Here is a 13,962-nt window from a genome sequence, read left to right as displayed (position 1 = left end):
TATTTCTAAAATGACAAGTCGTGTTAAGCTCCTGAATCTTCATAAGTATTGATTTGAAAACTAAAAACAAAGTTAATCATATACATAAATTTGTGCATTATATAATTAAAAAATATTGATAGTTTATTGCAATTAATCCTTTTGGTGATCAAAGGATTGTGGGTTCAAGTCCCTCTTGGCTACTTTGAAAATTTAATTGTCATCAAAACCTTAGTTGTCAGCAACTTGTTTAGCTCCGATTATAGTTGGTGTGTGTTTCAGCAGTCGGTGATAATGATGAAAATTTTTCCAAAACAAAAATATATATATGAAGGATAATTTAGGTACTTTTTCATGATAAATGTTGTTAATTAGTCCTTGGATGCGGTTTTTTCAGATTTTGGTAGTTAATCATAATTAAAAGGAATTTTTATTAGAAAAAAATAAAAGAAATAACCATTGCCAAATAAATGGTACAAAACGTAAAGATTTTGACTTTTTTTAGCCAGCAATTTCTACATATGGTGATGATAAGAAGCAAGGCGTGAGCTTGCACGTTTGAGAAATGGGCATTAACGAGGCCTAGGGCAAGGAATAATAAGAAGAAGAAATTAAAAAAGCGTGGCCTCGCTGGAAGAATAACAACCTCAAGATTTTAGTCAAGCCCACAAGTAACGGTATAAGAGTGAGCCCTTCACTTTGGGCGCGAAACGTGGATTTAACATCGAAATACAGTTACTAACTTCAGGGAAAAGACTGGGAGAGATAGAGAGATAAGTTTTCTTTCCACATTTCACAAAGAATCAAGGATTGCTTTCTCTGATCACATCATAATCTCACACACACACACATACAGAGAGAGAGAGAGAGAGAGAGGATAGAACGACATAGAATAGAGGGAAGAAAAGGCAAAAATGGCACAGGCACAAACGTTAAAGGAGGAGAAGAGCAATATCCAAGAAACTACAACGCCCAGTCCCACCTTCAAGTTGAATGCTCAAGCACCTGAATTTGTGCCCAGATCGCATTCCCAGATGCCGATTTCGGGTTATTTCTATCCCTTCTTTCATATTCTCGGCGGGGCTGGTGCTTCTGATTGGTTCCCTGGTGGCGATCAGGATCCTTCCTCCCGTTTAATATCCACGACAAATGTGGCACTCCCCAACTGCTCGAAGAATGTCCTCACTCATGATCTTCAGCAGAAAATCGTTAAACAGGTTGCCTTCCGCTCTTTCCTCACCTTTCTGTGTTTCCGTCTCATTGTTATTGATTTTGCGCAGTATCCCTTAATACATTAGCCATATGTTCTGGCATTTTCTGTTTGGAATAATCTTTATCGATATGACCGTGCATGCGTTGCCTTTCCACTGTCTTGAGATTTGGGTTTCCGTATTGTTTGGTCTTGATTTCATAACGTTCTTCTTATTGCCTTTGTCATCTGTTCTATTTTGCTTATGCATGATCTTTATCATTGGACGCCATATCCATCGTCTTTTTAACTTTTACCTTTCTTCTTTCTTTTCACTGTCTTGAATCTTTTATTTTTGTAAAAGATCAAACCGGTTTTCTGGCCCTCTTTCATTTTTTTGTTGACGTCTTCGTCGGCATTTTCTAACTGATTTCTCATGGCTTATTTCTTCTGTTCGGTTTTGTTTCTTGATGATCATTAAGACCACATTAGCTTTGGCTTTTAAACTTATTTTCTTCCTTCCTTTTACTGTCTTGGATTTTAGAATTAATTAGAAGAAATTTTTTTTGGGGGGTTTCCATCTGTTAGTGTTGAATTATTGGAATATTTTCAACATTTGTCATCTGTTCTATTTTGTTTTTGGATAACGTTTATCATAACGATCCTATATGCATTGCCTCTCTGCTTTCTTTTCTTCTTTCCTTTTTAATATCTTGGGATTTATTATGAATTTTCTCTATTACATTCTCTTTCTTATGTTATTCAGAAATTGATTTACATTAACTAAATAATGCCGGGGATATAATATTTGAGCTATGCAGCTTATCAATTTATAAATATTGTGGATATAATATATAGGTTGAGTATCAGTTCAGTGACATGAGTTTGCTAGCAAACGAATCTTTCCAGAAACAGATGAATAAGGACCCTGAAGGTTATGGTAAGGATTTTAGAATGGCATTTGTCAAAAACTCTTCCTTTCCTTCGTAGATAGTTCATATAATTGGTGGGTGTTGATTTTTCAACAGTTCCTATATCCCTTATCGCTTCCACAAAAAAGGTGAAGTCCCTCACTAGAAACATTCATCTACTTACCCAAGCACTTCGTTCTTCTTCAAAACTTGTAAGTCTTTTGAATGGATATGATATGTGTGTCAAGATGTAGAATTTATTAGGTCCTCTTCAGCTTGCTTCACAATTACTTTTTTGAAGGTTTTAAGTGCTGATGGAAAAAAAGTTAAACGTAAACAACCTTTCACTGATAAGGAGAAAGAGGACTTGCAGGTGAAGCTATGACATGGTTTTTGTTCACTTGGCTCATCTTAAACTGGCTAATGTACAGAGAGATTTTCATTTTGTTTTTCAGTCTCGTACTGTTGTGGTTGAGAATTTACCTGAAGACCATTCCCACGAAAATCTCATGAAAATATTTAGTGTCGTTGGAAGGTGGATTTCATTTGCCAACACTGCATTTAATCTTTGAACTTACATTCTTTCTGTTTCTTTCATCTAATAAAGACATCAATTCATACTTCATCTGTGAACAGTGTGAAAACAATCAGAATCTGCCATCCCCAGGAATCTAGTTCTCCCAGACCAAAGGGTGATCTCCTCATTAGTAACAAGGTATAGAGAATACACCATCCTATGTTTTCTTGGAGAAATTCTGAGGTAGATAAATATATAAATAATTTACAGTCTAAATCATTCACGAATAGACATGTAAGACGAATGAATGATTTTGCAAAACTTACCTTTGGCATACTTATATGTCTATTCTTCATTGGCTTGGTGAATCTACCTGTGAATTTCGTTGATTTGGTGGCTAGAAGGCACTTGATTTTTCCTTACCTTTGCTTGCTTGTGCATCTCTTAGCTACATGCACTTGTGGAGTATGAGACACCATATGTAGCTGAGAAAGCGGTGAGTTACACTCTTTAGATATTTCGGGTAAAGATGCATAGTATACGCCTCTTTTTTCTTTTAACAGGAATTACTTGATCGATCAGGTTGACAAGCTAAAAGATGATAGGAATTGGAGAAATGGGATGCGAGTTAGGCTGCTGCTTAGGTGCTCGGTACATATACCTGATATATAAATCTTGTTTCATATCTTGTGCTCTTGAATTTCTCCTCCTCCTCTTGATGGGATTTCATGTAACATTTGCAGCCAAGATCTGTTTTGAAGAGCAAAAAGTTGGAATTCGACGGCTTTCTTGAGGAAAATGAGATGCTAAATTCTGAACCTGCTGAGGATTCTTCTCATTCAAACAACACTGACCATTTGATAGTTCAGACTAACGTAAGCGTCATTTTGCTCATTTCTTCAAAGTCTAAACTCTTAACTGTATGTCTTATCTTATATGTTAAATACAAAATAAATGTTGGGAATACTTAGTAACTTAGATCTCTAAAAAAGTACAGACTAGCTGAAGAGGACGTCTGACGAACGCTTGTTAACAAAACTTTTCCAAAATAAAACATATAATGCAATATAACCCTGGGACATTAAGAAAGTAGCCTCTCATTATTGCCTCTTCCAAAAGAGTCTTTCCAAGTGCTATAATTAGTTAAAAATTCCGATAAAAAAAAACCTCAAGAATTGAAGAAACTAATAGGTAAATCTGCATGGTAGATCAAATCGCTTAGGAAAAGGTAACATAGCCAAGTCAGCTGCACTTTTTAATAAAACTCTCCCCTTACTGTGTAGACTTGGCAGCTCGTTTGATAGCATGAGAAATAATCTTATCCTTATTTTATTAATGTAAAAGGAAAAGACACGTGTTATTAAATAATAATAAGATCATGACAAACATAAGAAAGAGCAGAACTTTCTTTTCCACCTGCATCTCATCATTCCAAATTGAACTTGGGTTTGTCTGAACATTTTGAATGAAGCGTATCTAAGTTGCTTTTATTGGTTAGGTGGAAGAAAATGGAGTGGGATCAAAGAAAGGATGGGGAAGAGGACGTGGGAAGGGAAGAGGACGTGGCCTGCTTGCTCTGCCATGTCAACCAAGTAGCAGCCCTGCTGTTGTAGTGAGTGAAGGAGGCTCTGCAAAACCCAACACCAAGGGCCCCAGAATGCCCGATGGCACCAGAGGCTTCACCATGGGAAGGGGCAAGCCAACCACTTCTTCTTCTTCTTCTGCTCTACCAGGGTCATCTCAAGAGTAATAATGGCCCACGCGCTCTTGCTCAAATTTTGTTCTCTTCTCTCTGCTTCCATGATATAGTTTTGATTGTTTACTCTTAATACTCCTGTTTTTTTTTGTAACATTTTCTTTTACTCATTGTAAACACTTTATTTTAGCAGTGGATAACAAATTTTCTATATGCCTTCCTAATGCTAAATAACCCCTGGACTTGTCAATGTATGCGTTTATCATCAAGAAAGAAATGAAAGAAAAAAGGTTGATCAGATTATACTTTTTCCATTATTCATATTTGTTGGAGTATATTTTAAATTTCATAAATATTTAGGTGTCTGAGCGATTGGAGTTTGGAATTGGATGGCAGATATCATGAGTTTGATTCCTATCACAAAAGAAATAAAAAGAAAATATAAGGGCAAACATGCCCTCGGTGTCTTGAAGGTTCCACTACTTAAAGCACATGCTTGAAACATGACACGAGATGATGGTGAAGACTTGAACTTATGATTCATGTATTAAGAAATTCTGTATTTGTTAAAAGAGTGTGGCAGAGACTGATTCCTGAACAGAGTATGCATGCTTTTATGAACTTACCTATTAATTAATAATAAATGGCTTGAACATAACTTACCTTTTTGCTAATTGTGGAATTGTGCTGAGAGCTGATATGGCTTGTGGCCAGGGATTGATTGTTCTCTGTTGGATTTGATCCTCTGAAATAGCATTTGGTATTCTGGAGTTGTGGGAGAAAAAAAAAACTAAAAAGAGAGTCTCACTCCTCAACACTAAAACCAATATTGATGATTAACTCATCAAAATCAAGGAAAGTTAGTTAGAATAATAAAATTGTCTTAAAAATAAATCACTTTTCAATTTTTTCCTTAAATTTAAAAAAAACGATTTAATATGTGGAAGAGTTTTCATAAAAAAATAAATTCTTGCACTGCTTTTTAGAATTTGTTGGAGGATGTTTTGAAATTATACATTAAAGGTTAAAAAAATCAAAAGAAAATGACTTTTTAAAATATGACTTATAATTAAAATAGTATGGAGTACTCAAACCAGTGAAGACTGAATAACGCCTCATCTTCTTTTGTCATGTTACGTGACTCCTTTTCATTTGCTAGGCCATCATAATCGAACTCACACATACACTCGGAGTCCAATATTGGTTTTTTTGGTAATTGGAGTCTTTATTTGGGCCAATACTTGATGCACTGAATCGTGCCTTGCTATGTTTGAAACATTGAATCATGTGAATTTTAATCTTAGCTTTCTAATGTTTTAGATTTTAATATTTTATTGGAGATTCATAAAATTTTTGTAATTAAAACATGGGTTGTGCAAATTGAACATTTATCATTGGAAAAGAAACAATATCAATGACTTATTATCATACAGGAACAGTACCATTATGTATGATAAATTTTAAAACTATTAATATGTGGCCAATGATTCCAATTGATTGCTTTGCTAATAATGCGAAAGTTATATGTTCGAAATCCGCCTTTGGAAATATTTGAAAAAATATTCACCGGAAAAAGAAATATTTGAAAAAAAAAAGTTATAGTAGGTGGATCACGGTTTTTTAAAATATCATTTCAAAAAAATTGATGCTCATAATTGAAAAAATACTGTTTAAAGTTAATGGCATTTAAAGCATAATACCACTATACATGAATAATTTAAAAATAATAAATATGTGGCCTATGAGCTTAACTCAGTTGGTTAGAGCGTTGTGCTCATAACGCGAAGGTCGCAGGTTTGAGACCTGCATGGGCCATATTTTTCTTTTTTATTTTTTGTTTATAACATTTAAAAATTAATGCTATTATATATGATTAATTTAAATTAAGTAATATGTGATCTATTAGTTTAGTTGGTTAGAGCGTTGTGCTAATAACAATAACAACGCAAGTCTTGCAAGTTCAAGACTTGGATGGGCTTGTTTGTCAGAAAATTGGATGAGGTCCCATGTTTGAGGCCTATATCTTAGAGTGAATGATAGAATTTTTTTAAATAAATAAATTATGAAAATGAATCATAAAATTGGGCTAATTATTTTGAAGTTTCTAAGTACTTTATGAAATTATTTTTTTTTGGGAGAAAAGATCATATTGTCCATTCCAAAAAAAAAGTTCCACCACCACTCGTCGCCAGATGTTACACTGTCAACTAATGGAGCTTCAGAGACCGGAGAATTATTGGAAGAGGTAAATGACTAGTCAAGTCAAGTCAACGCAAGTAGTTTTGGCATATGTCAAGAAACAATTATCCAGTTACAACTAATTAATTTCCTGTGAAATTTATTTCATCAGTGTTTAAATCAATGGGTTCCCGAAATTATAGTGGCTAGTTAAGTTAAAACAATGATTAGTTCGCTTTAGAAAATGACAAAAAAAAAATCTTAACAAATGACAGCCAATTTCCTAAAAAAATTACTACAAATTAAAGTTTATAATTAGAAGCTGGGGTTTCAATTTTAAAAAACTTACAGAAATGAAAAGAGAGGTGGGAAAGTTAATGGAGAATAGTGGGGGTGGTGTTCATCATCTTCCAAGTTCACTGAATGAGAGCACAATGACTTCCATTACCATTGTCACGTGAAATATTATATTGTCAACTATCCTCAAAATTATAATAATAATACGACAATATGATAAAAGTAAATCAAGTGTAATTAGTAAAATAATGAACTTGGTAGAGAAATTACATGTGTGATGTGAGTATACAAATTAATTCATTTAATTTATCTAGTCGTTCATTTAAAGAAAATTATAAAAAAAATCATGACTGTATATCAACACCTCTTCTTTATATTTATTTAATATCTCCAAATATATATTTTACGTTTTGAGTGTATAAAAAAAACTCAAATTGTAAACTATAAAGTAATTAAATTACTGTTATTTGCCGGAGTAAGTGAATCCCACTTAAATTAATACGAAGATCAGATTTATCTTATCTTCAAGCATGCACAGTGCATAGTGCGGACACAGTGCGTGGTCTACTCTTGAGCAAGCTAATTTTTTTCCAATTATCTTTCAAATGTGAGATCCTAGTCATTCTCAGTTCTGAAAATTTTCTACCAATCAACCTTTTTGTTTTGCAATTGCTATTTCACGTCATATCAACTTACAAATCTGCATTTTCCCATTCATTAAATAATTATTAGTATAGTGTACAAGACATTTTTATTAGTTTTAGTCCATAAAGTAATTATCTTTCTTTAATTATTATGGGTGAAAATATCTTTTTTTTTATTTTTTACAAAATGTACAATATACTTTTAATAAAATAAAAACCATTACAAATGTAAATAAAATATGGAGATTGAGTGAAATTTATGTAATAAAATCAAGAGAATTCTATGGCTGAAATTTACAAGTAATAAGTATATAAGCCCACATCCATACTCCCACGCATAGTAATTATGAAATTGCGTTCAAAGCTCAAAGACATATCATGCATATATTGAAAAACAAACTGGTTATTAAACCATTAAAGAGTTAATGGTTAAAATTGTAATCAAACCCTAGTGCAACTATTCATAAATAAAACACTTTATTGAGGTAGCAATGGTTTGTCTAGGTTGGTTTTGAATACTATAGTGATGATCACAAAAAAAAAACAAAAGAAAAGAAAATACTAATAAAATAATGGTCGTGTAAGAATAATGTCAAAAGTTTTGGCTGCGCACGAGCAATTAGCTAGGTTTTAGCAATGATAATGGAAGGAGCACTTGTAAGATAAACCAATGAGTTGAATCAGACATTCTGTCATGCTTTGTACACATTGGAATGTTCTGCACAGGAACAATAACATAGTTTAATTCAATGAAAATGGTTGGTACGTAGTTTGTGTGTGTTTATATATGAGCAACCTTGAAGTCTGACGCATGTTTACGAATAAAGAGGAAGCAGGACTTATGAACCGTTAACTCAAGCCATGGCTTCTTCCAATAACACAGTCGTGTGGTGGTACCTCATGAGTATATTCATGTGGTGCAGTGTTTGGTTGTGTCCCCTCAAGGTTCAAACGTTTCCTGCGTATGATTATCCTCCCCGTGGAAGCCAAGACAAGAGCCTAGATTACAACTTCTACGGCACGACATGCCCTAACTTGCTCTTTATTGTTCGTTCTGCCGTCTGGTCTGCCATCAACAACGACCCCAGAATGGCTGCCTCCCTCCTTCGCCTTCACTTCCACGATTGTATTGTCAATGTTTGTAATCCCGCTCTCTCTCGCTCTCTCTTATAACTAGTGCGTGCTTTAATTAATATTCTCATTTATTATAGTTCAACTTTCTCCGTCTTCATCTTTATTATGTGCATGTAATTGCATACTAGTTAATTTTCTTTTTTTTTTATTAAAAAAATAAAAATTTCATCTTTTTCATCTATCATTTCCCATGAATTCTAATTCAACTTGTTGAAATTTTATATATCAAGTGTGGATAGATTTGACTTGGTATGGAGAGAGAGAGAGAGAGAAGTCCCGCATCTCAGTTATATAATTAGACTGAAAACACATATACTTAAGATTATGGGCTAATATATGAAATCGCCATGCCAAAAACTACCCCTGTGCAGTTCTCATGATTTTTTCGGTCAACGTACGCTTTTAATTGTATGAGTGGACTTGTAGAATGAAAGACGGATATATTCTGTTTAAAAAGGTTTATGTTACTTATCTGGCATGTAGTGGGATTTTGTTGTGAAAATTCTCATTTGAAATTGAAGGTATGTTCTTGAATATTGTTGAATTATTTTGCGATTTCTTTGAGTACAAAAATCTAAGATAAATAGTATTAATTTGAGAAAAGATCAGATTAGATTAAAGAAATACAAATGCAAATACAAAAAAATATTTAAGGGGGGAAAAAAACAGATCCATGACTTTGTCCGATACATGCAGCATTACTATAGCGGTGCGTGCTCACTTGCCTGCCAGTGCCTGGCCTGTCTATACTTTGCAGGTTGCATCAAGATTCCATACCCCAAACAGCCACGCATGAAATTCTTAAAATAAAAGATCACGCACAAAATTTTATAATATTTTCTGTGCTTTGAGGGGGGAAAAAAGTCCCTTCCTATATTTATCACAAACAAATATGAAGACAAAATGGCGAATAAATATAATTTAGGGGACATGTTCAAGTTAAGAATGAAAAAGAAAAGAGGAAAACGGAAGCAGGGTGTAAAAAGCTGAGGATATGATATGATGAAGAAGAGGATAATGTGTGGGTGCAGGGATGCGATGGATCAGTACTGCTGGATGACACGGAGGACATGAAAGGAGAAAAGAACGCCGGCCCCAACCAGAATTCCCTCCGAGGATTTCAAGTCATCGACTCCATCAAAGCCCGCCTCGAAACCTACTGTCCCTCCACTGTCTCCTGTGCCGACATCCTAGCCCTCGCTGCCAGAGAAGCTGTCCTCCAGGTTCCTCCCTTTTCATTGATCAGGCGTTCATTCATCTCATGGTTAACTTATTTTATATATATATATATATAACACAATCTCATATATTACATATCAGGCTGGAGGGCCATCTTGGCCCGTTGGATTAGGCCGCAGAGATTCTGTCACTGCAAGCATGGACGCGGCCAATCGGCAGATCCCCACACCTTTCGAGCCTCTTCAAAACATCACCGCCAAGTTCACTTCCAAAGGTCTTGACTTGAGGGACGTCGTTGTGCTCTCAGGAGGACACACCATTGGATTTGCACAGTGCTTCACTTTCAAAGGGAGGCTCTTCGACTTCGATGGGTCGGGCAAACCGGATCCGGGGATGGATTCGGCTCTTCTCTCGGGTTTGCGGAGAATGTGTCCCAACAGAAACTCTTCCAATAGGAACCTGGCTCCTCTGGATGCTGCTTCCTTTTCCAGATTCGACAACGCCTATTACACCAACCTCGTCAAGAACTCTGGCCTCCTTCAATCGGATCAAGTTCTTAAGGCAGATCCCGCCACTGTTAATCTGGTGAATTACTATAGTCTCGACCAGTTCGCCTTCTTCATTGACTTCGCTGCCTCCATGGCTAAGCTCAGTAGTGTCGGGGTTCTCACGGGCCAGAATGGCCAGGTCAGACTCAAGTGTGGTTCCGTTAATCAATATTAAAAACAGAAGCCTCTCTATTTGATCACTTGATTGTGTATAGTAGTTTAATACACACACACACACTCACACTCTGCTGGGTAGATAATTACCCATCACTTTGAATACTGCTGGTGGAGTAGCCTTCGTGTGCTCGACTCTGTAGAAAATTAAGTGCTTCATCAGGGTACCATAAAAGGCCCTGTTAATTAACTGTAATATAATATACAGCCGTTGTGATCCGTTGCTAGCTAAATGGGGAGTTTTAATGTAATATGAAAAATCGAATTAGTCAAACTAGTATATTATTAAATCAATAGTTTTACCGGTTGAATGAATTATTTTGCTTATGACCAGTTTAATTACAATTTAACTGTAGTTTTAAATCATCAACTCTAGAACTAATACTTGATTGAACTAATCAAGGCGGATTTTCAATACCTCAATTTTAAATGTTAATAAAAGTTTTATAATACCCCACTATAGCTTTTGCAGTTTGGCTTTTTTTTTTTTGGGTGAGTTCTAATTTTTCAGATCTTTGACTCAGATTAATTTAATTGGCAATTGAGAGTATCTTTTTAAAAGGCATACCTCCTATAAATAATTTAATTACTACTGCATAATTAAAACTTGAACTCAAGATTACTGATTAAGTTGGGTCAATCCATTTATTATTTTGATTGATTTTAATTAGGGATAATTACTTTAAAGCCTTAATCAAAATAATTAATTACTTTCAGATCCATTAACAAGTTGTCAATGAATTTGAAAGTAATTAATTATTAATTGTTAATAGATTTGAATTGTTAATGGATCTGAAAGTAATTAATTTTTAATTGTTAATAGATTTGAAAGTAATTAATTGTTTTAAGTAAGATTTATATATAATTCTTTCATTTAATAATCTAAACTATAGAAAACATGGCTGAAGGCCCTGACACGCTGGCAACAGAACCTTAATCTTCAAGTATATACCAACAGACCAGATTTCACACTTGTTGAACAATTTGGGCCAATGGGAAACAACATCACCAATCCAATCCGAGTTCCTTTCCAATATACACACACTAGCACAGTTTGCATAATTTAAGAGACAAAAATACAAGAATAAATCTTATTCAATGTATAAAATTTGTTATTATGTATCTGTCTTTCCAAGTGCCGTTGGAAAGGATTTTTTATCGGGTATCGTTCTGTCCTTTCCATTTTCATTATATCATCATACGTATATCATAAATACAGTGAAGAAGTTAGAAGAGTCACGTCTCTGCTTTCGTATGTCTCCATGTTCCAGAGAGAGTTGTGATGCCAAAAAAGCATCAGAGAATGCATTCGGAAAAGAAGCCGACAAGTTGTGCGCAGAGTCAGAAAAGAGTTTATTCAAAAGTCAATACCCTGCCCCCATTTGCTTTTTGTAGAGTCGCCTCGATTTTAATCAACTCGCTCACCGAACACAATTTCTATTATCTATTCTACTTGAACTCTGAAAATAGCTACCCGGGCCCGTAGGTATCTCATTTTGGCATTTTGCACAACTGATTCTGCTTGATTTTAGGTCCAAAATGTAGTCATAAATATTCTTAAGAATAAGCGGATAAGAACGAGTCTGTTTAGTGCAGTTTGTACGTAGCAGATAATAATAGAGCTGAATAATGGAAATAGTGGGTGGGGAGGTGGTCCAATTAGAGCATAGTGCGTATCTCAAAAAAGAGAGAGGCCTCAAACTTTGAAGTATTATTGATTATTGAAGTACTATACCTTTTGTTATTTGAAAATTGAGAATTGTTTGGAGAACAATAATGATGATGATGTTCAACTTTTTGACCTTCAAAGGGCCAAAAGCTTGATGAGCTTTTCTCTTCCCTATGTAATGTAGCCGAGAGAATTCAGTATTTCATGATTTGCTTCGTCATGCGAAGCTCCTCTGTTGTCCTTGTTCGCTTTATGCTCCATTCGGTACATCTTGCATGTTCTAACTTAAGATGGTAGCCATAATTTTTACAGATGTTTACAAGATTTACTTTTAAACTATTCGAGACTTCTTCCGAATTGTTGTGTTTTTCCATGATATGGATTCTCCAATATTATGTTCTTTCACGTCCAAAAAAGAAAAAGCATCATTCTCTCAAGTAATGTCTAGATATTTTTTAAATTTTGCCACGAAACAGGATGTTTATTATTGCTTTTCTTTCTGATCGATGGTGACTTAGTTTTCAAACAATAATTGATGACATCTATCAACCATAATGCTCTCATAGCTGGTCTTCATGTGTTGATTGTTTAAAAAGTTTGCACCGCACGGCTTTTTTTTTTCCCCTTGAATTGATTCTGCATTGACGACTGGTACATTCTACAATTTACTTGAACTTTATGCCTTTATTTAGAATGGAAAAGAAAAATTAGCAGAAAAATATATTTTTCATTCTATTTTTTTCCCCTAATGAGAGAAAACATAAAAAAAAAACTTTATATTAAGGTGAGAATACTTTTTTCTTCAATTTTTAATGTCCTCATATTTTCAGTCTTTTCGCATTTTAAAAGGAGGGTGCGTATATTTCTTTTTTTCTGCTGAAAGAAAGAGAGTGGGAGAAGCAGAGTAATTATGAATAATTAAGTTGAGGAAAATGACGAGACCCAGCAGAAAGGAGCGTGCCAGTAAAAACAAGAGTGAAAATCACTTGCGCCCCTATCAAAATATGGGAGTGATTGAGATTTGAGATCTGGCGATCCTGGGTCTGCATGATAAGGTACTTGATAAAATCTTGGAGGGCCAAAAAAGTAAAGTAGAAAGGTCACTTCTTGTTAGTGGGAAGCTTGCATCGCAACATCCTTTCTCACTCCTTCAGTTCTACCGAATTCCTCCGACTCGCCCTTCGATCCCCCTACACTCCTCACCACTCACCAAGCGGAAAGCCTTCACTTTTTTTTAACTCCCTAATTTGTTTTCAAATCATTTTAACAAATCCGCTCTACATACCGTACAACTTCTTCCACTTGTCTAATTTCTTTTGTTCGAATCAAAACATTACGAAATAATTCATATATTTATTGATAAAGTCTAAGATATTGAATTTGAGAGTTCTTCTTTCTATTCAAATTTAAGAATATCTAAATCTGAATATTTGATAGTGTACCCCCTTTTTTCAAGAGATAGCACACCAATTAGGATTGGAAGGTACTGAATTTCAACCTAACCCAAAATTTGATCTCTTTTATGAAAAATATTAAGTTAGATAACCCGTAGTTTGATTTTATTCAATGATAACTTAAAAATTAACAGGACCAAACTTAATCTATAAGATTGAAAGATTGGTTTTGTTAGTCCCATACTTATTTAACTATTTTTTTATGAGAGGCAATAATTCATTTAAATCTAATAGATTCAATTAAGGTAATAAAATCACTTATAATCATAATAAATCCAAAACAATTTCCAATAACAAGAAAGAAATATTTCAACTACATTCTAAATAGTTTAACTTCAACAAAAATAACACTCAATAAATTATAACAACAGTATATTATAACAATAATTTAGA

The 13,962-nt window shown here is 34.4% G+C and overlaps 2 protein-coding genes across 2 annotated transcripts; both read left to right on the top strand.

Annotated features, from left to right (window-relative positions):
- Positions 1-593: 593 nt before the first annotated feature.
- LOC129293809 (la-related protein 6C) lies at positions 594-4,581 on the top strand. Its single transcript, XM_054931919.1, has 10 exons — positions 594-1,196; positions 2,027-2,108; positions 2,197-2,291; positions 2,381-2,452; positions 2,535-2,614; positions 2,716-2,794; positions 3,045-3,092; positions 3,179-3,247; positions 3,340-3,471; positions 4,095-4,581. The coding sequence occupies exons 1-10, from the start codon at positions 894-896 to the stop codon at positions 4,344-4,346; spliced, it is 1,212 nt and encodes a 403-aa protein (XP_054787894.1). The 5' UTR covers positions 594-893; the 3' UTR covers positions 4,347-4,581.
- A 3,633-nt stretch (positions 4,582-8,214) lies between these two features.
- On the top strand, positions 8,215-10,740 carry LOC129292588 (peroxidase 10-like). The gene is made up of 3 exons (XM_054930162.1): positions 8,215-8,548; positions 9,577-9,768; positions 9,866-10,740. The coding sequence occupies exons 1-3, from the start codon at positions 8,273-8,275 to the stop codon at positions 10,445-10,447; spliced, it is 1,050 nt and encodes a 349-aa protein (XP_054786137.1). The 5' UTR covers positions 8,215-8,272; the 3' UTR covers positions 10,448-10,740.
- The last annotated feature ends 3,222 nt before the right edge of the window (positions 10,741-13,962 follow it).

The sequence above is a fragment of the Prosopis cineraria genome, unplaced genomic scaffold, assembly GCF_029017545.1.
Source record: "Prosopis cineraria cultivar Desert tree isolate PC_DT_omini unplaced genomic scaffold, ASM2901754v1 PC14, whole genome shotgun sequence".
Lineage (NCBI taxonomy): Eukaryota > Viridiplantae > Streptophyta > Magnoliopsida > Fabales > Fabaceae > Prosopis > Prosopis cineraria.
The sequence above is the reverse complement of the archived record's forward strand: the minus strand, read 5'-3'. Positions and strand labels throughout refer to the sequence as shown.

What these genes read in the sequence shown, in the direction of transcription:
- LOC129293809 (XM_054931919.1), top strand. Translation starts at nt 894, where the DNA reads ATGGCACAGGCACAAACGTTAAAGGAGGAGAAGAGCAATATCCAAGAA. An exon ending in AGCAGAAAATCGTTAAACAG is followed by an intron (nt 1,197 to 2,026) that starts GTTGCCTTCCGC and finishes TATAATATATAG; the next exon opens with GTTGAGTATCAGTTCAGTGA. An exon ending in GGCTGCTGCTTAGGTGCTCG is followed by an intron (nt 3,248 to 3,339) that starts GTACATATACCT and finishes TAACATTTGCAG; the next exon opens with CCAAGATCTGTTTTGAAGAG.
- LOC129292588 (XM_054930162.1), top strand. Translation starts at nt 8,273, where the DNA reads ATGGCTTCTTCCAATAACACAGTCGTGTGGTGGTACCTCATGAGTATA. An exon ending in TCCACGATTGTATTGTCAAT is followed by an intron (nt 8,549 to 9,576) that starts GTTTGTAATCCC and finishes GTGTGGGTGCAG; the next exon opens with GGATGCGATGGATCAGTACT. An exon ending in CCAGAGAAGCTGTCCTCCAG is followed by an intron (nt 9,769 to 9,865) that starts GTTCCTCCCTTT and finishes ATTACATATCAG; the next exon opens with GCTGGAGGGCCATCTTGGCC.